This window comes from Camelina sativa, chromosome 1 (assembly GCF_000633955.1).
Source record: "Camelina sativa cultivar DH55 chromosome 1, Cs, whole genome shotgun sequence".
NCBI classification, from domain to species: domain Eukaryota; kingdom Viridiplantae; phylum Streptophyta; class Magnoliopsida; order Brassicales; family Brassicaceae; genus Camelina; species Camelina sativa.
Window position 1 is genome coordinate 18,481,988 of NC_025685.1, and position 24,755 is coordinate 18,506,742.

Sequence of the window (24,755 nt, forward strand, 5' to 3'; positions counted from 1 at the left end):
TTGCTCCAAGCTTAGCTAACCCTTCTCACGTGTGAAGTCTTCATTCAACGGCCAGGTGTATCTTCACACGGTTTGTCAACGTTCTTATCCCCAGTCTTCCTTTTTCTAAAATAGACCCTCTGCAACTTATCCGTATTCCTCGATTCCTCTCTGTTTTACCCATCGTTGCTTTGTTTCTTGTTCTTCCTCTGTTTTTCTCCTCTGTTCATTTATCTTTCTTCACAGCATTTTTCCTCACATGGCTCGCAAATTTCAAACTCATTCTCTTCTCCTTTGATAAAGGTCCTCTAATCCCAGTTCCAACAAATCTCTTAGGGTTCCTCTTCTTTACTTGCTTTCCAATCAAAGCCCAACAAAACCGTAAACCTAACACTGATTTGCACAAATTAGTTTTCGTCATTAAAGTTGCTATATTTGGCGTGCTACTACATTTGTATGGTTACAAACAAAATATGCTTCCCATTCTTCTGATGGGTCTCTATTTTGTACATCTATATCTAGAGATTGGGATTATTTTTACGTCACTCAAAGTTTTGATCTCTATATCTCTTGGGTGTGAGCTCGAGCCACAGTCAAACAAACCATACTTAGCCACATCTTTACAAGACTTCTGGGGTCGTAGGTGGAATATTATGGTTCCGGCTATTCTCCTGCCAGCCGTTTACACACCAATGCGGCGAGTTTCTGAACGCAGGATGAGCTCTAGTTGGGCTTTGTTTCCGGGGATATTGGGAACGTTCATCGTCTCCGGTTTGGTTCTCGACTTGTTCTTCTTTTATTTAACTCGTGAGATGCCTACAGGAGAACTTACGCTCTTCTTCGTGTTACAAGGCGTTTGCATTGCGGCGAAATTGGCGGTGAAAAGAAGACTACGGTGATGCAGCGGTGGCGGTTGAGTCCCACGGTTTCACGGATACTCACGGTAGGGTTTGCATTTGTGACTGGTTCTTGGTTGATGACACCTCAGCTTACAAGAAGTCACTAGTAAAAAAAACATGTATAGCCTAAACATTCGTGGCTAAGCCTAAACATTCGTGGCTATAAGGTTAAAAAGTCACGAATTGTCACTAAAAAAATCGTAGATAGAGCTTCGTAACTAAATTGTTGGCTTTGCTTTTTCGTGGCTTTCGAGTCACGAATTTGTCACTCACCATTAGTGGTTAAATTTAGCTACGTAAACATCACAATCGCTTCATGGCTAATTTAGCTACGTAAACATCACAACCGCTTCGTGGCTAAATTAGCTACATATTGATCACGTTTATTCGTGGCTAGTTCTAGCTAAGAAACAATCACTTTTAATTCCTAGCATACTATAGCTATGAAATTGTCACAGTGCTTAGTGACTATATTAGTCACGCTTGATCACCATATAATTTCGTGTAAATATAGCTACGATTTAAAGCGTAACATGTCAGTAGCTTAGCTATTAAGCCATGATTTATGTTGGTGGCTTATTGTAACAAAGCTACAAATATAATTTGTTTTGTGGCTGATTATTTGCCAAAAATCTACAATAATATTAATTACTAAAACCAAAAACCTGTAATGAAAAGCCAAAATCACAAAACATGAAATTCAAATAACCATATTTTACATTACCAAAATTAGTTTGATGTTTACATATTACCAAAAAGAATGGCTAAATAGCACATTAAGTAGTCTTATCTTACATTTTACCAAAAGACTTGCTAAACAAAAGTCTATCCTGTTAGAAAGTTCAACAAAAAAACTTAGCCATCATTGACCGAAACTTAAATACCGAATGATGCACACCAAGCATCTAAGTTGCCTTGGTGTGAAGATGTAGGTGAAGCAGGAGTTGTAGAATCTGGAGTAGGAGCAGCTGTTGTAGAAGCTGGAGCATGAGCAGCAGCAGAAATTTTAGCAGGAGCAGCAGCAGCAGCAGCAGAGGGTTGTCTAATTCCAAGAGACTGCATGATCAGATTAAGTGCTTGTCGTGATGCAACCAGCTCTTCCATAACCGTTCCCATGTCGCGGGAAGCTAATTGGTGGGAAATTATTTAGTGGGATGGTGTAAAATATTTTTATTTAACCGCCCAAACCCAAAAAAATTGGTGTATAAAAATTAATTAATTTTAATGAATTGTGATAAAAATTCTATGATTTAGAAACATGAATTGTAATAGCAATTTTATGAATTAAATTTTATATGTCTTAGTAACTGAAACGACCTGACCCGTTTTTTATTTTAAATAATAATAAATAATAATAAATAACTATGACTAGTGGTCTCATACCCACTAGCCACCTAACCACAATCACAAACAACAGCGGAATAACAATTAAACAATTAAACAACCAACAGAACCAATAATCCAAAATAGAATAACCAATAACCAATCCTAACCATTTCAATGTCAAACAACAATAGGAAACTAAGGAACCAACAACCTAGCAAGTTCTAAAGACCCAACTCTAGCAACCTAGCAATGCCAGACAACAATCAATTGAGTCCCTAGAACATCTTCCTCTTCATTTCCTTGATTCCACAATCACACTTTGCCTTTACCTGCACCACAAACACAAATTGAGATGCATGAGTATTTGATAAATACTCAGTGAGGCAATCCTCCCGTCTACTTGGCTATACACACAAGCAATAAGACCTCTCATGCCACAAACAACAACAATAAAACAAACCAGGAACATACACAAGTGATCCGACACAATCTGGTTACTGTCAGAAGGGTGTCGACCGATACCAGAAGGTGTCGACCGACATTGGACATCTGGTGTCGACCAACACCACTTGGGTGTCGACCGACACCTGCTCGACATCCCCGAAACCCTAATGGTGTCGACCGACACCTCCACATGGTGTCGACCGACACTCGCTAAGTTCCCGAGCCGTCCTCGCGTTAGTGTCGACCAACACCACTGTCGAGCAGTGATTTCCTTCGAACAGAACCTCCGAATCTCGCCTCCAAACTGCTCCTTTTCGTCCCACACAAACCCAGGAACGAATCCAAGCCTCATGAGCTACGAAAACTAACATACAACCAAAACAAACAACCAAACAACACACAATATCACAGAAACAGAGATCTTAGCTTAGATAAGCCATGATCATGCACTCACCTTAGCCAGCAAAGAGATCTAAGCCCAAAAGACGAAGCTACCACCACAAAAACCTTCCCACCACATTCCTAGCCTTGGATCTTCACTCTCACAGGAAGATCTCTCCAAAAACACCTTCAAATCTCCCAAACTCTCTCTAAAACCTCAAGAACAGTTTCTCTCCTTTTTCTCTCTGTATTTTTCTCAAAAACGGCTTGAGACAAAACAAACACGACCTAGGTCGTTTTCTCTCTTAAATAACTCGGTTAGATGGTTTTCCCTAAACCAAACCGATCCAAAAAAATAATTAAATCAATCTGGTCGAACCAGAATAAGTGGTGTCGGTCGACACCACCATGAGTGTCGATCGACACCCACCCCCAAAACGCAGAGTTTTGGTTCGCGGGCGTTACAGTAACATTAATTTCCTGATAAAATAAACTATAATAAACGTAATAAATTAATTCTTTATAGAAATTTTATATATAAAAAGAAAAGAACTCATAATACATTTCAATAGTTCTTTTACATATTTCTATGGCTTATCAAAATTACTTTATATGATTTAGCAATATTAATTATTATGATTAAAAAATTAAATATATATAAAATATATGTACATATATATATATTGATATATTACAATGTGATATTACATATTATAAGGGAGATTCTCAAAAATAGCACAAAATTAAGTTTTTTTTTCAAACTTAGCACTACATTTCTAAAATTCCAAAAATAGCGCCAATTAATCTTTTAAAATTAAATCCAAAATTCAAAATACTAAACCCTACCCCTCAAAACTATACCCTAAATGTGAAATTGAGAACCCAAACCTAAAAAACAAAATTCTAAAAATTGATTTTAAATATTTTAATGTGTTAAATAGTGCTATTTTTGGAAATTTATGGAATGTGTGCTATAATTGTCCATAAAACTTGTTTTAGTGCTATTTTAGGGTATTTCTCATATTATAATGTGAAATTATATAATAAAAAACATTAGAACTTATAAAATATAGTCAGACATAATTCATATATAAAATATATAAGAAAACTTATTCGGTATCGTAATCGGAATCTGAATCAGAGTCATCACATGAATCTTCTAACTCTTCTTCAATTATGTATTCGTCATTAGGAGGAGAGACAGGTAAAACATCATAATGAACTTCATCTTCTACCACATGTGATTCAATTCGAACAATTGTACTTGGTGCGACAAACTGATTGTGTGTATCGTCTTGAAGAGCAATTAAAGTAACAAAAATTTCATACCGTTCATAAGGCTCAAATTTATCACAGTTGAGCAACATAAATGTCTGGAGCACTGTGTAGTCTTGATCATTAAGCCATCCACTTGTTTGTGATAGTTCATCAACTCATGCTTCCACCATATTATAATCAGATTTTGCTTTCAACATACGGGAAGCCAGGTACAGCTGAGAAATTTCTTCCGGACATCCATCGTAAAGAGGCTCTTTAGCGCCTTCAAAAGCTTCAAAAACACTATCAACATATGCCTTTTCATGTGTTGCTTCCATTGTATTCTCCAACACATGTGGAGACGCTGCCTCTGGTACAATGTTAACATCTGCGTATGGAAAATACTCATAAGTATTTCCTGGAGCTTGAAAATTTGTAGCATTTAGCGGCAACATTGCTTCTTCAAAGGTAAAATGACTTGCCCCCGAAGATTACCCAACATGATAATAATGTTCTCCATGGTTCAACCAAATATAGTAATTTCCTTTAAACCCCACCCGATAAAGATGCTAGTGACTGTTCATGCATCACGCTGCTTTGCATTCTTACACCGAGCACAAGGACACAAAAAAGTGTTTGGTTTCCCGATAAGATGCTTGATTACAAGCAAATTCGATAAAAACATCAAACCCCGCCATAAATGTTTCTGAAATACAATTTCTGACTGGATCAATACATTGATCCATCCACTCTCGATTTTGAAAATAATAAGACATGAAACTTTTGATAATTTGGTGGAGAAGTCACGAATTTATCACGACCGATTTTAGTGGCAACGATAATTCGGTGGGTTAGTCACAAATTGGCCACGAATGTACTCCGTGACAGTAATCTAGGCACGAGTTAGCTACGCATGATATCGTGGCTTTAGAATCTTCTTACTATTCCATGGTACAGTATTATGGAATGGATATTTCGGTGGAATAACCACGAAATAGCCATGAAATTGTTCGTGTCTATTTAGCCACAAATATTTTCCGTGACAAATATAGTCACGCTGTGGGTTCGTGATATTTCGTGGCCAAGTTTGTCACGAAATTGCTACAAATTAGTTTCGTGGCCTATTCGTTGAAATAAATTTTTAGTCACGATGCTTGATGACAAAAACGTGGCTATACATTTTTTTTTTACTAGTGAGTGGCGTTATGGAGAAATACACCAATGAAGCTTTGTATTGTGTTGATTTCGTTAAGCATAAGTTACTTTGGTTTGTTGGGGATATTTACAACTAATGTTAATTAAACACAAGTTAATCGTTAAAAAAAACACAATTTAATCGTTGCTTAGTGTTTTAAGAGGGTTTACAATCAGCGTTTTGATTTGTTTTATTTTGATTTTAAAAAAGAAAAGAAAACCATTGGAATTTTGTTATAAATCGGGTTGGTATGTTTTATTATTATGTAATGTAAGCATCAATTGTCAAATAAAATTTTATTAATAATGAAAGCATATCTTATTTATTCAATTAATTAATATTATATAGAAAATATTAGCATATACAACGACTTAGAGGAAAAAGTGGATCGCCATAACATAACAAATGACATCCTTTCTTGCACCCAAGCCCTAATCGTTTCTCAACCTGCTGGAAAGCTTCACCATGGTGTAACGCAACTTGAGGAGTTTTTTCAGATAATACAAGTTTTGCCTCAGCATTTTGTACAGTTCTGATACACATCATGCTAAGAAACCAAACTAACTTATTGTTATAAACATAAAATTTGCATGTACGTTACGTAGATAGTTTTAGTTTTATTCACATACATCATAAATGAAATAAAAAAACGTACCCAATGTAATAGCCAATTAGAAAACAAAGAAAGCAAACTCCATTGATATATCTTTTCTCCATTTTGTTTTATTTTTTGAGAATATTAATTCAAAAATATTTTGTATAATAGTCTTTGATGTTGTTTTAGCTATTGTGAAACCTTTTTTTGTAGAATGGAAAAATGATCTTATTTTGTAAAAGAGATTTGCTAAAATAACCTCAAAAATACTAGATAAACAAAAAAAACCACAAAGATACATTAAAATATCTTGGTCAAAAGTCAAAACTATCTCAAAATTTTAAAAGACTCATTTTTCTCCAAATATCTTCGTCAAAAATTCCACTAAAATTTGCTAAAATTTGATTTCTTCAAATAATGATCTTGGTAAGCATATCAACCAAGATATTGAGTAAACAGAAGAATATTAAGATGAGGATACAAACTTAAAGGGAGACAGAGCCATACCTAATATGGAAAGCGTGAATTCTGAGGATACGTGCACGTTCATACTTGGTCATTAACTTGGAATTTTTACGAGGACGTTGTACATGGTCAATGTTCGATGTATTGCGCAGGAACTGATGATATTGCGAAGTACCAAAAAAAAATGATCTGGATTTCATAAACCATAACGGTTTGACACTCCTCAATGTCTATGCAAAGAGAGACTTGTCCTACGATATGGGGCAAAACAAGCTAATACTTTAACAAATATCACTACAATTAATCTTAGGAATCTTGAGTGTCTGACTTCTATGTCATTGTTATTTTCTGTTTCATTATTACATGTCTAGACAGGGGGATGTACTATCTGAGGGCAACTTGTGAGATTACCTTGGATGGGTTCACAAAACTGCATCGGGTAACAGACTGATAGGGGGCAGAAAAATGGGTGTGTCTCTTTTAAATTTAAGTTCAAAGTTCGCTAATCCACGTCAAGATCCAAAATCCAAATGAAATAAACATGCTGCATCTTTTTATTTGTGTCATCAGAGTATGGTTATATTCTACACATGTTTAAAGACTTTTACACCAGGACTTCTATGCATAATTGCTTATCATTCCATATGGATAATTCGGTGGAGAAGTCATGAATTTGTCACGACCGATTTTAGAGGCAACGATAATTCGGTGGGTTAGTCACAAATTGGCCACGAATGTACTCCATGATAGTAATCTAGGCACGAGTTAGCTACGCATGATATCATGGCTATAGAATCTTCTTAGGGATGGATATTTCGGTGGAATAACCACGAAATAGCCACGAAATTGTTCGTGTCTATTTAGCCACAAATATTTTCCGTGACAAATATAGTCACGCTGTGGGTTCGTGATATTTCGTGGCCAAGTTTGTCACGAAATTGCTACAAATTAGTTTTGTGGCCTATTCGTGGAAATAACATTTTAGTCACGATGCTTGGTGACAAAAACGTGGCTATACATTTTTTTTTACTAGTGAGTGGCGTTATGGAGAAATACACCAATGAAGCTTTGTATTGTGTTGATTTCGTTAAGCATAAGTTACTTTGGGTTGATGGGGATATTTACAACTAATGTTAATTAAACACAAGTTAATCGTTAAAAAAAACACAATTTAATCGTTGCTTAGTGTTTTAAGAGGGTTTACAATCAGCGTTTTGATTTGTTTTATTTTGATTTTAAAAAAGAAAAGAAAACCATTGGAATTTTGTTATAAATCGGGTTGGTATGTTTTATTATTATGTAATGTAAGCATCAATTGTCAAATAAAATTTTATTAATAATGAAAGCATATCTTATTTATTCAATTAATTAATATTATATAGAAAATATTAGCATATACAACGACTTAGAGGAAAAAGTGGATCGCCATAACATAACAAATGACATCCTTTCTTGCACCCAAGCCCTAATCGTTTCTCAACCTGCTGGAAAGCTTCACCATTGTGTAACGCAACTTGAGGAGTTTCTTCAGATAATACAAGTTTTGCCTCAGCATTTTGTACAGTTCCGATACACATCATGCTACGAAACCAAACTAACTTATCGTTATAAACATAAAACTTGCATGTACGTTACGTAGATAGTTTTAGTTTTATTCACATACATCATACATGAAATTAAAAAACGTACCCAATGTAATAGCTAATTAGAAAGCAAACTCCGTTGATATATCTTTTCTCCATTTTTTTTATTTGTTGAGAATATTAATTCAAAAATATTTTGTATAATAGTGTATGATGTTGTTTTAGCTATTGTAAAACCTTTTTTTATAGAATGGAGAAATGATCTTATTTTGTAAGAGAGATTTGCTAAAATAACCTAAAAAACACTAGATAAACAAAAAAAACCACAAAGATACATTAAAATATCTTTGTCAAAAGTCAAAACTATCTCAAAATTTTAAAAGACTCCTTTTTCTCCAAATATCTTGGTCAAAAATTCAACTAAAATTTGCTAAAATTTAAGTTCTTCAAATAATGATTTGGTAAGCATATCAACCAAGATATTGAGTAAACAGAAGAATATTAAAATGAGGATACAAACTTAAAGGGAGACAGAGCCAGAACTAATATGGAAAGCGCGGATACGTGCACATTCATACTTGGTCATTAACTTGGAATTTTTACGAAGACGTTGTACATGGTCAATGTTCGATGTACTGCACAGGAACTGATGATGTTGCGAAGTACCAAAAAAATTGATCTGGATATCATAAACCATAATGGTTTGACACTCCTCAATGTCTTCCCAAAGAGAGGCTTGTCCTACGATATGGGGCAAAGCAAGCTAATACTCTACTAAAAATCACTAAAATTAATCTTAGGAATCTTGAGTGTCTGACTTCTGTGTCATTGTTATTTTCTGTTTCATTATTATATGTCTAGACAGGGGGATGTACTATCTGAGGGCAACTTGTGAGATTACCTTGGATGAGTTCACAAAACTGCATCGGATAACAGACTGAGAGGGGGCAGAAAAGTGGGTGTGTCTCTTTTAAATTTAAGTTCAAAGTTCGCTAATCCACGCCAAGATCCAAAATCCAAATGAAATAAACAAGCTGCATATTTTTATTTGTGTCATCAAAGTATGTTTATATTCTACACATGTTTTTAAAGACTTTTACACCATGACTTCTATGCATAATTGCTTATGATTCCATATGGATAATTCGGCGGAGAAGTCACAAATTTGTCACGACCGATTTTAGTGGCAACGATAATTTGGTGGGTTAGTCACAAATTGGCCACGAGTGTACTCTGTGACAGTAATCTAGTCACGAGTTAGCTACGCATGATATCGTGGCTATAAAGTCTTCTTACTATTCTGTGGTACAATATGATGGGATGGATATTTCGGTGGAATAACAGTGAAATAGCCACGAAATTGTTCGTGTCTATTTAGCCACGAATATTTTCCTGACATATCAATGACAAATATGGTCACGTCGTGGGTTCATGATATTTCGTGGCCAAGTTTGTCACGAAATTGCTACAAATTAGTTTCGTGGCCTATTCATGGCAAATAAATTTTTAGTTACGATGCTTGGTGACAAAAACGTGGCTATACGTTTTTTTTTATTAGTGAGTGGCGTTATGGAGAAATACACCAATGAAGCTTTGTATTGTGTTGATTTCGTTAAGCATAAGTTACTTTGGTTTGTTGGGGATATTTACAACTAGTGTTAATTAAACACAAGTTAATCGATAAAAAAAACACAATTTAATCGTTGCTTAGTCTTTTAAGAGGGTTTACAATCAGCGTTTTGATTTGTTTTGATTTGTTTTATTTTAATTTTAAAAAAGAAAAGAAAACCATTGGAATTTTGTTATAAATCGGGTTGGTATGTTTTATTATTATGTAATGTAAGCATCAATTGTCAAATAAAATTTTATTAATAATGAAAGCATATCTTATTTATTTGATTAATTAATATTATATAGAAAATATTAGCATATACAACGACGTAGAGGAAAAAGTGGATCGCCATAACATAACAAATGACATCCTTTCTTGCACCCAAGACCTAATCGTTTCTCAACCTGCTGGAAAGCTTCACCATGGTGTAACGCAACTTGAGGAGTTTCTTCAGATAATACAAGTTTTGCCTCAGCATTTTGTACAGTTCCGATACACATCATGCTACGAAACCAAACTAACTTATCGTTACAAACATAAAATTTGCATGTACGTTACGTAGATAGTTTTAGATAAGAGAGATTTGCTAAAATAACCTCAAAAATACTAGATAAACAAAAAAACCACAAAGATACATTAAAATATCTTGGTCAAAAGTCAAAACTATCTCAAAATTTTAAAAGACTCCTTTTACTTCAAATATCTTGGTCAAAAATTCCACTAAAATTTGCTAATATTTGATTTTTTCAAATAATGATCTTGGTAAGCATATCAACCAAGATATTGAAATGAGGATACAAACTTAAAGGGAGACAGAGCCAGACCTAATATGGAAAGCGCGAATTCTAAGGATACGCGCACGTTCATATTTGGTCATTAACTTGGAATTTTTACGAGGACGTTGTACATTGTCAATGTTTGATGTACTGTGCATGAACTGATGATGTTGCGAAGTACCAAAAAAAATGAACTGGATTTCATAAACCATAACGGTTTGACACTCCTCAATGTCTTCGCAAAGAGAGGCTTGTCCTACGATATGGGGAAAATCAAGCTAATACTCTACCAAAGATCACTACAATTAATCTTAGGAATCTTGAGTGTATGACTTCTGTGTCATTGTTATTTTCTGTTTCATTATTATATGTCTAGACAGGGGGATGTACTATCTGAGGGCAACTTGTGAAATTACCTTGGATGGGTTCACAAAACTGCATTGGGTAACAGACTGAGAGGGGGCAAAAAAGTGGGTGTGTCTCTTTTAAATTTAAGTTCAAAGTTCGCTAATCCACGTCAAGATCCAAAATCCAAATGAAATAAACATGCTGCATCTTTTTATTTGTGTCATCAGAGTATGTTTATATTCTACACATGTTTAAAACTTTTACACCAGGACTTCTATGCATAATTGCTTATGATTCCATATTTCTATGTATGAGAATTTTGAGAAAATTAAGTATAGGCCATTATGCTATTATCAGCGAGAGAAATACAACCTACGTTGTTTTCACAAGAAGAGAACAATTTGTTGAAACCTCTCTGATGATGGTATTTAGATCAATGACGCCTATTCGAATGAAGAGAAGAGAGCCAATGGAGTAGGCGCTATGGTTCATCGATCTTAAGCCTGCGCAGATTGGAGTCACGTCACTTATCTTAAGTATCTACCCCACTTTTAGTACCTACGCCCATATTTGCAGCATTTGCACGAACCGGTTTACTGTACAACTTCTCAGCAATGACTTTCTTACAAAATTCTCAGCAATGTCTTCTTTTAACTCTTTCTTCATAAATTCTTTTAGTACATAAAAACCAAATTACAATGAGAGTTTACAAATCTTCCATAGTTCTACTAACACAAAATCTAATCCTGTGAACTCATTTAAGTAGGACACAACTCTCTATTTCTTTTCAGGTTTCAATTAAAAATCAAATCTGAACAATAATCATTGTGATTAATCACAATATTATATCTTCTTGAACACTAATATTAAGTGTCTTATTCTGAAGAACAATGCTTCCTATAACTGCAACTTCATCTTCCACAGTTACAGCCTCACCTACATAAACAAATTAATCATAAAAAAATAGCGAAATAATTTGTAGAACAAAAAATGCTTTTAAGAAAATACAATGAAGTTACCAAGAATAGTAATCCCAAGCCTCTCACTGTAATCTCCACTAGCCTGAACTCTCGACCATCTACCTATAGATGATTTCCATCCGATGATTGAGTTTATAACAACAGCATTTTCCTGCATTTAAACAGATCAGAACATTAAACAACAAATCTTTTGTATTCATAACAAGAACAACATTACAAACACTGATTCAAATTACCTTGATTTCAACATCGTCTAAGATTATGCAGTTAATAAGCCTTACACCAGGTCCAACACGAACGTTTGTTGAGATAGACACATTTGGACCAATCTTGATCCAAGAAGATTTTAAGTTGGTCATTTGCAAACTAAATAAGAAGTTTTAACTCTAATTCATGAGAAATTCACCTTTGCGGTTGGATGCAGTTTTACGGATGGATGAATATAAACATCACCAATGATCATCGGTTTCCTGTTAGTACCATCTCCTGAAGCTAAAAGATGTGGCGATGTTTGGCGGAATTGGGAAAGATATAAAGACGAGCATTTCAAAGATTTCCTGTTTAAAGCAAGTTAATTAGCACACGGAGTAATCCAATCAGAAGAACGTCTGAAACAATTATTTACAACCAACTTACCCTGGAGTCTTAATCTGTTCCCAGAAATCCTTATTCTCATATGTGTATAGTTGCTTCTTTCCAGCAAGAGGTGACAATATATCTTGATCTAATCTCACAAAATCCGCAGGAACAGACCTTGTAGACGACTGGTAGTTACTAGCTGCCAAATGTGATTATACAAGTGAAGAATTTATGAAGTGACCAGAAGATTCATGTAAATGATGAAGCAGATATCTAATTGATAATAATGTAAGTCTTTGAGAGAGGCTTATAATGAATACTCACATGTATCTCTTATTTGGCTATATACTCCTTCAATGGCTTTGAAGATATCTGAGGTAAACACATAGACACCACAGTTTATCAAGTCACTGACCTGCATTGAGTAGATAACAAGGAAGTTTATAAGCTACCCAAGATTCAGAGCCAGTGAAGGAAATAAGAAAACAGGATAGTTTTTAGCAGATAATTACAAAAGTCTCGGGCTTTTCTGTATAATGAAGGAGCTCTTTAGTATCAGGATCAGCTATCAATTCTCCAAATTGGCTGGCTGCTTCTGCAGAAACCTGAAGCGAAAAAGCGATATTCAAGACTGTATGATCTTTACGTTTGTTTCCTTAGTGACATCTAAAACAACCAAGACAACCAACCTTGATTACTAGCATAGTTCCAATACCACCATATCTTCGATGTGCATCTATGAAAAGTAGTGAAGTTACATCAAATTATGAATATGAAAATAATGAAGCAGATTTGAGATCTAAAAGTGAGATTACCGAGAATGCCCTGAAGAGGGAAAGAACAGCACACATCACAGTTCAGGAGGAAAACATGTGACTGTTCAAGATGAGAGAAAAAAATTTAGCAGATGAATCAAGAAAACAAATGTCTAGTGAAGCAGGAACTAAAATTGAGAATGTCATCAGAGTTCAAACCGGTTTTTCTTCCATAATTCTATCACGAAAGTAATAAAGAGCACCGGCTGAGCCATGTGGTTTATCTTCTTTTAAGTATCTACATAAAAAAGAACACGCATGAGCAGAGATGGTTTTAGATTAGACATTAAAAACACAAGTGCTATAACTTACCGCACTGGAATTTTCAGCTCGTTAGATATCGAAGAGACATACAAAGCGAATTCTCTTTCCTCGTAAAATCCAATCAGAAAAATCTGAGCCAGATTTGATATCTGTCCATGTCAAATAAACAAAATCTGATATGAGCTCAAAGTTACAAAAGATGAGAGAAATTTCCCAAGTTTTCTTTCAGCCTTAACCCATTATTCAGGCTACCTTGAGATACTAATGTAACAAGATAAAGTTCATAGTTTGGAAAATAAAAATCATACAAGAACGAGCTTTTTCAAAGTTGTAGATCTTGTTCTTCTAAATTCCAGTAACAAAGTAAGAGTACTAGATTGGGAAAAACTCAGGTTGTAATAAACAATCCATGCCATAAGAGTACTAATATGGAACAAGCTCAGGTTAAAACTTAAAACAAACAAGCCATGCCACAGAAATCAACATTTCAAAGTTGAGAACTTTCCCATGATTCCAGCATCCTTAAAGTAATTATACAAAGAAAAAATCACAACTCGAATCATACAATACCACATTGACAATACATCATACTGCGATTTCAAAATTTCAAAGAACAGATTGAGGTGCAACAGAAGGACGCATTCACGTAACTGAGCTTTTCAATCTACTTAAGAGCTATTCACAACTCCAAGATTCTAACTCTAATGAACCCTTTTACTTAAACCATCTAAATGCTGAGAACAAACGCAAGATTCATGGATCAAATAGGGAAAAAAAAAAACCTTTTTACAAGCAGAGATAGGATGATGAATCATGGGTTGACCAGCCAAAGGAATCAATGGTTTCGGTGTATTGAACGATAAAGGACGAAATCGAGTCCCTAATATCAAAACCACATTAACAAAAACCAAAATCAAAATCACATTTTTTTTTTCTTTTTAAAATAGATCCACAAAAGAAAAAGAAAAAAAGATGTTACCTTTAGTCGGACCACCAACCATAATCACGGCGACGACTTTCTCCTCCGACATGGTCGATTTCAAAACCCTAGATTCACAATGATCCGGTTACAAAAGGTGGTATCTTTTCAAGTCTCGAATATTCTAAGGTTTTTGAATTTAAGTAGAAGAAACAGAGCAATGAGAGATTGGAGCCTCCCAAAAAAAAAAAAGACTTGTTTTTTTGATTCTGGTAGTCAAAAACAGAATCAGCCAAACCCGGTTTAACCGGTACAACCTAAACAACTAAAGGATGAAAACCGTAAAAAGAGCAGTCTTGAACCCGACCATCACCACCGCCGAAGTCAAGAACGCCTAATGAAGTGAATTGAGTTTCTGATTTTATCTTCTTAGTCAGTGAATTACAACACGGTGAAGTCTCTGGGAAAGAAAGAATTATGATTTTAGGAAGTTTTGTAGTGAAAAAGATGGAAGATTTAGGTTCATCTGATTGCAATTCAGAGATTTTGGAAACTCTCTCAGACGATGCGATTCAGGAGATTACTGAAAGCTACGATGGTTTTTTCACCACTGTGGAGTCTCTCATTGCCGGCACAGGAGGTTCTTCAGTTGAAGATGAGTTTTTGTCTCATGTGTATTGTCTCTGCAAGTACGGGCTTGATTCTCTTGTTCGTGACCACTTCCTCAGATCACTCGAGGTATATTATTATTAGCTTGTACCTAGTTAGGTAACTGATCTGTTTGGGAAGTATGTTTGTTCTCTTATTGGAGGTTTCTGTGGGGACATTTGTTTGTTTTTGTTTCAGCAAGCTTTTGAGAAGGGAGGTGCATCGAGTTTTTGGCATCATTTTGATGTTTATAGTGAGAAGAAACTTACTGTAAGAAGATACATATATAGAACCTTGGTTGAAGCTTTGTTTGCTATTGAATATTCTGAAACTGAATTCTAGTTTTGACTAAAAATGGATGCTTTTGGGGCAGAATTATGGAGAGGAGATTCAAGTGGTGTTATGCAAGGCTTTGGATAAAATTTCTATTGAAAAACAGTATCATGAGAAGTGTCTGTCCGTATTGGTTCATGCTTTGCAGTCGTTTAAAGAACAGTCATCCGAGGATAAACATAACTCAGATACAGCAAAAGTTCTTTTTTTGAGATTCCAGTCAATGCTGTCTTCTACTCTAATGACTACTCTTCCTCAACATTTTCCTGGTATGTCCATCTTTGATAGTTTGATTTAAACAACCAAAGAGTCAGTAGTGTGTTCCTTCGTAAACTGTTATTTTCTGATTTGATTGCTTGGAAGTTTGTTTTATATGTTTGCCACTTGTTCAATCATTACTCTCATATTGTTCCTCTCTTTATTATGTTCTTAGAAATACTCCACTGGTATTTTAAGGAAAGGCTGGAGGAGTTAAGTGCAATCATGGATGGAGATAGTATTGAAGAACGAGAGGATGATTGCATGGATTTGGACGAGAAGTTGAGATATAAAAATGGAGAAATGGATGTTGATGAAGGCTATGCCCAAGGAAAACGTTTGGGACATGACAAGTTGGTAAAGAACATTGGGAAGGTGGTCCGTGACCTTAGAAGCATTGGCTTTACATCTATGGCTGAAAATGCTTATGCTTCTGCCATCTTTTTGCTTCTTAAGGTATTTTTTATGCTTCAGGGATTTTATTTGCCTCTCTAAGAGTTTTCACATGGTATAAGTAGTGAGTCTAAGAGTTTTCACATGGTATAAGTAGTGAGTATACATACGAATAACTTGGTACTCTTTTTGGCAATGTTATACTGCAGGCGAAAGTCCATGATCTGGCTGGTGATGATTACAGGACTTCTGTTTTGGAATCAATCAAAGAATGGATTCAGGTATATTTTTCTGGTCAGATTCTTACTGCACCATCAGATTAGTTTGGTAATTTTGAGATTCCTGATATTTAAATTTCTCTTTTCAGACAGTCCCTCTACAGTTCCTTAATGCACTTCTTTCTTATCTTGGTGATTCGGTAAGTTATGGTACCGCATCTTCTGACCTCACGTCCCCTCTGGCTTGTTGCCCATCTCCAAGCTTTTCCAGAGTGGTGACTCCTTCCGAAGGAATTGTTAGGTGGAAACTACGGCTAGAATATTTTGCGTATGAGACACTGCAAGATTTAAGGATAGCCAAATTATTTGAGATCATTGTTGATTATCCTGAGAGGTAATTTTACTTTTTTTTTCTCCCCACATATCTCACTCGAGACCCAATTCAAATATTGCAACAAGTTGAATTATCTTGCATCTCTGATGGAGTTTTTGTTGATGCAACAGTTCTCCTGCCATTGAAGACTTAAAACAGTGTCTTGAATATACTGGGCAGCATTCTAAGCTAGTTGAATCTTTTATTTCTTCGCTGAAATATCGTTTGCTCACTGCTGGTGCCTCAACCAATGATATATTGCATCAGTATGTGTCAACTATTAAAGCCCTTCGAGCAATAGACCCAGCTGGTGTATTTCTGGAAGCAGTGGGTGAACCAATTAGAGACTATTTACGGGGGAGGAAAGACACCATTAAATGTATTGTTACTATGCTTACTGATGGAAGTGGAGGGAATGCTAATGGTTCCGGTAACCCTGGGGATAGTCTTCTTGAAGAATTAATGAGGGATGAAGAAAACCAAGAGAATACCGGTTTTGATGATGATTTTCACACTGATGATAAGCAAGCTTGGATCAATGCTTCTCGGTATCCATTCTGTTGTATATTCTTGATTATAGGTCTTGAATCGCATTGGATTTGTCTGACACCTTTTAATGTTCTTTGTCCTCAGTTGGGAACCGGACCCTGTCGAGGCTGATCCTTTAAAAGGTAGCCTCAGTCAGAGGAAGGTGGACATACTTGGCATGCTTGTTGATATAATTGGATCAAAAGAGCAATTAGTAAATGAATATCGTGTTATGCTTGCGGAAAAGCTTCTTAACAAGACTGATTATGACATCGACACAGAGATACGCACTGTCGAACTTCTCAAGGCAAGCTCCATTTTAACACTCTTAAATTCAACTAGCCAATCTATTGCATTCTTACTATAGTGTTGAACTTTACCTTCTCCGATTATGCCAATAGATACATTTTGGAGAAGCCAGTATGCAAAGATGTGAGATCATGCTGAACGACTTAATTGATTCTAAGAGAGTGAACACAAACATTAAAAAGGCATCTCAAACAGGTTGTTATATTTTCTGAATTGTTCAATCTTCTACTCGTGCAAGGTAGATTCTTGTCTGATTCTTTTACTTAGTATATGTGCCCATGGCTTGTGTTTAGGCGCCGAGTTAAGAGAGAGTGAGCTATCTGTTGATACTCTTACCTCGACGATACTTTCAACAAACTTCTGGCCACCAATTCAGGTATTCATATATACACACATGAGGCGTACAGATTATTGTGATAGCTTGCATTTACTGAATTAAAAGTGGAATTTCAGGATGAACCTCTAGAGCTACCAGGACCTATTGACAAGCTGCTATCAGATTATGCCAATCGGTATCATGAAATCAAGACCCCTCGTAAACTGCTTTGGAAGAAAAATCTTGGCACTGTCAAGGTACATCTAGCATAAATACTTAAGTGAACGAATCATATTTTGGAGTACTCTCGGTAAATTAGATACTGACGTATGTACCTCGCTGAAATGGCTTTGATGGACTCAGTTGGAGTTACAATTTGAAGACAGAGCTATGCAGTTCACGGTCTCCCCCACACATGCAGCCATTATAATGCAATTTCAAGAAAAGAAAAGGTTAAATTACAAAGAATCAATCAATACAGATATATCCTCTTCCAAATGTTTTAACTGAAATAACATAATCTTTCAGTTGGACATCTAAAGATCTTGCTGCAGTCATTGGGATACCCGTTGATGCATTAACCCGAAGAGTAAACTTCTGGATAAGCAAGGTATATAATGTAGTTGTTGTCTCCTGCTTTAAACCACTCGTCTAGAGGAAAAGCTTATCTGCAAGTTTCCTGTACTTAGGGAGTTCTGAGAGAATCTACAGGAGCAAACTCAACTTCCAACTTGTTAACACTCGTTGAATCCATAACTGATTCCGGAAAGAACGAAGGCGATCTAACAGGTGATGAAGAGAGTGAAACATCGATTGCCTCTGTGGAAGATCAGCTTCGCAAAGAAATGACGATATACGAGGTATGTAAAATGCTTAGGTAACCTTTTCATTCTCCAGAAATATTATAAAACCTAAACAAATCATCAACCATGTTTCAGAAATTCATCACGGGAATGCTCACAAATTTTGGTACCATGGCATTAGAACGAATCCATAATACTCTCAAGGTACGATCTGATATCAACCTAACTGATTATTACAAACGTTGTTGTCTGTAATCATTGATCATTGCTCTGCTTTTTGTTTTTGTTTTTTGTAGATGTTTTGTGTGGCTGACCCTTCTTATGACAAGTCGCTGCAACAACTTCAGAGCTTTCTTTCTGGTTTGGTTTCGGAAGAGAAACTAGAGTTTAGAAATGGAATGTATTTGTTAAAAAAGTAGAAGAAACCCTTTTCATGTGTTTGACTAGAACTTGTTTTGTCTTTTGTATCAAGAATATCTTGTCTACTTGCTTAATGAAATTTCACATTGTCCTTGAAGAAATTGTACTGCTCCAAGTGAAATACAGTTACCACTTTCCAAACTGATTAACGGAAATGAAAAAATTTCTACTCTTCTGGACGTGTAAACTATACCTTATGGTCTTACGGGTTATCTCTGTATCTCGATCTCGACCTATTTCTATATAATAAAGAAGATATCAACAGTGAGTGAGGACCAAACCTCGTAATAATCTCAAAAGCTGAGAACTTGAGAAACCTAAAGTTCCCTAGGAGATCTTGTTACTACCAGAGCCGCCGATTAAAAATAACCGTAAGGAAAAGGCTACCAGGGACAAAATCATATGAAAAAGGCACATGATGACATGTTAGGCTGTTTCCATGTGGTGTGAGAGAAGAGAGAAAAGCTAGCTTTCAAGACTGTTGGAGAGAGTTGGAGCCACTACAAAAGCTCGCCTTAATCATTCCTCTTAACAAACACAAACTTTTCTTTCACCATTCCTCCTTCTCGACGCCCTTGTCTTGTTTTAGCCGCTTTTCATTCCCCAAAGAGTTAGAAGTTTTCCTGTGAGTTTTTGCAGTTTTTGGAGTTCATGTGAGTGGACATCCGATCCGAGGCTAAGGAAGTGAGAGGAACTTGCTGTGGTCATGTAATGTCTTCAAATTGTTTTATTTTAATTATTACGAATCTTATTTGGACCTATATGTGTCATTGTAAATCCATATATAAAATAGTATTATTTTTGCTCACTAATTAAGCTTTACAAGGAGAAAGTGGAGAACCGCATAAACAATCGTTGCCGCCAAAGACGCTGGCCAAGAACTTTGTTGCTGGAAGCTTTCCACAAAGATGGTTTTTGACTCAAGTTCAGTGTTTGCAGTTCAGCCACCGAAACGGGCACCTTTCCATATATTACGTTTCTTGACAGATATATCCAAGACTCTCAACGACTTGGTGAACTTTACTTTCCCAAAGTCAAACCGAAGTTTATTTCCTGACATCTTGAACTCCAACAAAGCTGCTGCCTGGTTCAGGAAACTTGCTGGACTCCCTGAGATATCATTTTCTGAAAAATCGACGTAATGCATAGATTTGGTTCTCACTGGCTTCCAATCTTCGAACCTCATCCAGAGTGGGTAACATTGTCCCCAAAGATGCAAATGACACCCATCCAGGAGCAGCATTCTGTTCCTTTCTTCCAAGTGCTGAGAATGCCCAAAGGATCTCGGGTTATACTGGGTTTGAAAGCTAAAAGACCCGTTTCGTCATCGGGATGGCACGTGGCAGCTCTAGTTGAAGTTAAACAACTGATAGAGATAACGGCGGCAAAGATGAAAATAGTGAAGGAGCAAGAGTTCATGGTGGTTTGTGTGGTGAGACTCAAAGTCTCAGAGACGAAAAACACAGCCTATTAATAAAGCACAGATCTAGATTTTTTTCTTTTCGGGAGAATCTTTTATTTCTTGCGAAACAAATTACTTTTTCAAAAGCTTCATTTGTTTCTTGTAAAACAAGTTACATAACTTGTACGTAAGTAGCTATTGCTTTTAATAACTGCAGAGTCAAAGTTTAAGATCGATTCATTCATATATATATTATATATGTATTTTTTTCTAAAATCATCACCTCGTTTTAAGTTTAGCAATTTTTTTTTACTTTTTGTTATATATTCTTTTTTCGTTAGGCATTATTAATTAATTTTATAAAAATCACGTTTCAAGTGACAACGGATTATGACCGACCCTTTTGCATGTGGCTGGAATAGTGGTTTCCGTAATTAGAGGTCAATTATATAATCATATTCAAAATAATCACTTCACGTTAGGCTTGAAAACGTTTTTAGTTTATCTGCTCTAATTAAGCGTGTAATTTCTTAATTATATTATTCTGAAGGATCACATATGTTCATTTTTCTTTTCTTAATGTTTGAATGTGAACACATGTTACACATCCATGTGTTTATATATCCCAGAGATATGAGATCTTTGAAACCCAGATCGTTAACAAAATATTAAAATAAAGGTATAAAATTTACAAACTCAAATTATCTTGATATGCATTTATTGAGTATCAAGATAATCAAAGGGAAAATTGGATTACTTAGAATTAAAATCTGGAGAGCTCTCTACTCTCCAAGAAAAATTCTGAATACTCTTCGTTAGTCTTCTCTACTCCTCATACTCTTAATGAAAGTTCTAATTCCTAAATTTACCCTTACCAAACCGATTGAAACCATTTCTTTAAACCAGTTTTTAATTGAATTGATTATATAAAAAAAAAATTGGCTCCATCGTCGCTTCTTCTCCGTTCTCTCATCCAGTTTTCAATTATTGAAACTCAAGCTATCAAATCTACAAATCAGATATCCTTTTTTCTACTACGTTTAGCTTAAATCCCTTTATATCCATAGAGTATTCAATCGATTTTGGGTTGTATTTGGAGAGATTTCATTTAGATTTGAAAATTGCGTTGATAATTAATGGATATTCATATTGGGTTGATAACCATCTATTATGGCTCGATTAAGACATATGAATGGACTGTAGTGGCTGATCGTATGTAAATTAGTGTTCTTGGTTCAAAATTCCACTGGGTTTGCAAACATAATAAAATTAGGAAACTGAGTGAAAAATGGTATAACTGAAATTTTGATATAACTGGTACACCTGATATTCTTATAGGTATAACTGGTATTTAATTATTTTCTAATTTATTTTTAATTCTAATTTCTTAGGAAAAAACAGTGACCAACCTTCCGAACACATAAACAGAAACCATGTGAAAACTTGGATAACTAGTTTCAGAGCGAGGGAGGTAGCCAATATAAGATTCAAGATTAGTGTAATTTTCAATGTAGTTGTACTCTATGATTTTGTACAACTGGGTAAAACTTGGCTTTGTAATGGTACAACTATGTATGTCTTTGCTCTCATTCCGTTTGTAAAACTTGGTACAACTACGACTATTTTAAAAAAATTACATATGTACTTTATTAACTGTAATTTGTCAGACAAGGTTAAAAATCTTCATATTCACTTTATAAACTGAAATTGGTATGGAAAAGTTACTAAGAAAACATATTTAAAAATGATAGTCTTCACTAAATTTATTTGTATCCAAGAAAGACCTTATAGTTTTAAGATGACTTTCTTATTATTAACCCAATTGCATTGCATAACACACAAAAATAAAGTTTTAACACATATGTTTGCATGAACACATGGAGAATGTTATACAAATTAGTAAAACCTTTGGTCCAACTGTAAAACGTTAAATTAAATACAAGTATAACTGACTACACACAAAAATATCTAAAAGTACAACTATGTATAAGATAGTAAAACATAAAAACTTGGAATAACTATGTTTGTTTTTGGGGCGCCACCTGGCAATTGTACTTATTATGCGGCGCCATGTCGAATTTATGACGGCACAATTTGACCACATGCGGTTTGACCTCCTCTCTCTTCCCCCCGTTGTTTAAAAGTTTTAAAATTTCATTTAAAACAAAAAATCATTCCCTATTTATTTTTTGACAATAAGAATCATTCCCTATGGGTTAGGTAAGTATTAAGATTAATAAAATTTCAGTTTAGTTTTCGATTCCAGATTTTAAGATTCAATTCATCAATAGTTTGTACAACTGGTACAAATTGGTATAACTGTTCAACATGTTCATGATTATGAAAATCAAATTAATATGGAAAATTGATACACATCTCTGGAGGTTTGAACTCAAGTGGAACCTCTCTAAAGTGATTGGAGTTATGCAATCACGCCCGTGATTGGAGCATGGTGTTCTTAGATCAAGTTATACCAATTTATACCAAGTTGTACCTTTTTGTTTCTGAATTTTATAGCTAACATCAGCATAGTTATACCAAATTTTACTTAGTTGCTCACGTTTTATAACTAATCAGTTTTTGCCACCACGCCTTCTCCTTCTTTTCCATCTCCATCCTCTATGATTTTATCAGTTTCGGGATAATTATATTGGGTTTGATTCGACTTTTCACCTAAGTTGGGTTCTCTGTTCTCGTCACTACTCTCTTCCACAAACCTTTAAACAAAATTGATTAGCACTTCCATTAACTTTGGATTCTACACAATTGTAATGAACAGAGTTGGCAAAAATTCTACACATAAATTTTCTAATTTCAGTCAAATTATTTACATAATTTCCCTTATTTCAATCGAATTCTACACAGTCGAAAATAAGAAATCAATTTCAACTTACAGAAAATTGGATTTGTTCGTAGCTATACACAAAATCGAGAAGAAGAAATTGATTTCAATTACAAAAATTTGGCTTGTTCGTGGTTGTACCAAATAAAAGGAAGAAGAAGAATTTGGTGTTGTTCGTGGTTCATAGGTCTTGGCTCGATGAGTAATAAACTTAATTTGTAGAGGGTTTCAAAGTCTTTTACTGATTTTCTGATTTAAAATAAATGAAAACAAAATTATTTATTATAACAAAGAGTATATGAGACTAATCTTTTGGAGAGTAGAGAGCTCTCCAGATTTTAACCCATTACGTAGGGGAATGAAATCAAATTTGGTTAAAAAAACTTAAATCTATACAGCTTTCAAGAGTTAGCTAGATACAAATAAAAATTGCTTTTTAATTTGGTTTAATTTTGTTTCTGGGGTATTCTTGTGAATTTACAATTTGAATAAATTTGGTTTTAGGTTCCTCCCAAAAAGACTTGCTCGTAGATATCATATTTCAAAAATATAACATTACATTTACTTTCCACATGTGTAAAAAATGTTTTTTCTAAAAACTTACAACTAAATTAATTAACTTTAAAGTATCAACTCTTAAGTATAAACCTGTCGTTGCCCAGAATGATATCCTTAGTAAATAAAAATGCAAATGGTTGTACAAATTCAAAAGATTGAGGAGGTTGAAAAAAATTATTCAACCAATTTTCACCATTTGAAATGAATAGGCTGAAACAAATTATTCAACACATTCAACTTAAAAAGTTAAAACAATAAACTAATTAAAAGTTAAAATTGTTCAATCTGTTCATCTACTTTTTTGGAGATGAATGAATTAAATGATAATCAACCCAATTATATTCTACTTAATATTTTTTATTATTCAGTTTTAACTTAAAACTTTTAAGCAACAATTTGCACCCAAAGATTTATCTTTTTGTGAACATAGACTAAAAGGTAACTTATAAACATTTGTTATCCAAATATTTGTCATGAATTCTCAAATACATTTTTTTCTCGGTTATGTGATGAGTCAAAATGATTATATATGTTGAACAAAAATATGTTGACACATGATGATGGGATCCATAATTATAAACATTTAAAATTGAGTTTTTAAATAAAACCCGCGTTATGCTGCGGAGACGGTTTCTGTGTGTTTTTTTCTTTCTTTCTTTTTTGTGTAATTTTAATTATTGTGTGTGGTCTTTTTTTTTTATTATTATTATGTGTTGTTTTGTGTTTTTTGTATGTTTGTGTTGGATTGAGATTCATTATATCTTTAACATCTTATTCATTATCTTTAACAATGAGTTGTATGATTAATGTTTTTGTACGAACGCCAAATAAAATCTTGGCCTATAATCTAAAGGACTCTCAGTTACCAAGTATAGTTTCCAGACAACATCATTGCAAAATCAGACTGACTTGCATTAACCAAATAAATAAGTAAAGA

The 24,755-nt window shown here is 34.7% G+C and overlaps 2 protein-coding genes and 1 pseudogene across 2 annotated transcripts; 2 read left to right on the forward strand and 1 right to left on the reverse strand.

Annotated features, from left to right (window-relative positions):
• The window catches only part of LOC109128004, a 13,959-nt pseudogene extending 8,381 nt beyond the window's left edge, over positions 1 to 5,578 (forward strand).
• Positions 11,502 to 14,631, reverse strand: LOC104793863 (mannose-1-phosphate guanyltransferase alpha-like). Its single transcript, XM_010520290.1, has 13 exons — positions 14,478 to 14,631; positions 14,281 to 14,378; positions 13,547 to 13,647; positions 13,394 to 13,472; positions 13,235 to 13,295; positions 13,109 to 13,155; positions 12,932 to 13,024; positions 12,744 to 12,834; positions 12,477 to 12,618; positions 12,247 to 12,397; positions 12,077 to 12,169; positions 11,880 to 11,991; positions 11,502 to 11,796 (listed from the first exon to the last, which is right to left on the reverse strand). Exons 1-13 carry the CDS (start codon positions 14,527 to 14,529, stop codon positions 11,696 to 11,698), a joined length of 1,221 nt encoding a protein of 406 aa, XP_010518592.1. The 5' UTR covers positions 14,530 to 14,631; the 3' UTR covers positions 11,502 to 11,695.
• On the forward strand, positions 14,789 to 19,090 carry LOC104793870 (anaphase-promoting complex subunit 2-like). The gene is made up of 16 exons (XM_010520298.2): positions 14,789 to 15,155; positions 15,264 to 15,335; positions 15,439 to 15,667; positions 15,832 to 16,112; positions 16,259 to 16,330; positions 16,417 to 16,661; positions 16,772 to 17,188; positions 17,274 to 17,475; positions 17,570 to 17,672; positions 17,771 to 17,853; positions 17,931 to 18,050; positions 18,157 to 18,245; positions 18,322 to 18,403; positions 18,483 to 18,653; positions 18,732 to 18,800; positions 18,893 to 19,090. The coding sequence occupies exons 1-16, from the start codon at positions 14,895 to 14,897 to the stop codon at positions 19,013 to 19,015; spliced, it is 2,619 nt and encodes an 872-aa protein (XP_010518600.1). The 5' UTR covers positions 14,789 to 14,894; the 3' UTR covers positions 19,016 to 19,090.

Excerpts from the sequence above, each read along its gene's own strand:
- LOC104793863 (XM_010520290.1), bottom strand. The coding sequence starts at position 14,529 with ATGTCGGAGGAGAAAGTCGTCGCCGTGATTATGGTTGGTGGTCCGACT. Across the intron at positions 13,025-13,108 it reads GAACTATGCTAGTAATCAAG|GTTTCTGCAGAAGCAGCCAG; the intron begins GTTGGTTGTCTT and ends TTTTCGCTTCAG. Across the intron at positions 12,170-12,246 it reads AACTGCATCCAACCGCAAAG|ATTGGTCCAAATGTGTCTAT; the intron begins GTGAATTTCTCA and ends TCTTGGATCAAG.
- LOC104793870 (XM_010520298.2), top strand. The coding sequence starts at position 14,895 with ATGATTTTAGGAAGTTTTGTAGTGAAAAAGATGGAAGATTTAGGTTCA. Across the intron at positions 16,331-16,416 it reads CAATCAAAGAATGGATTCAG|ACAGTCCCTCTACAGTTCCT; the intron begins GTATATTTTTCT and ends TTCTCTTTTCAG. Across the intron at positions 18,654-18,731 it reads AAGAAATGACGATATACGAG|AAATTCATCACGGGAATGCT; the intron begins GTATGTAAAATG and ends ACCATGTTTCAG.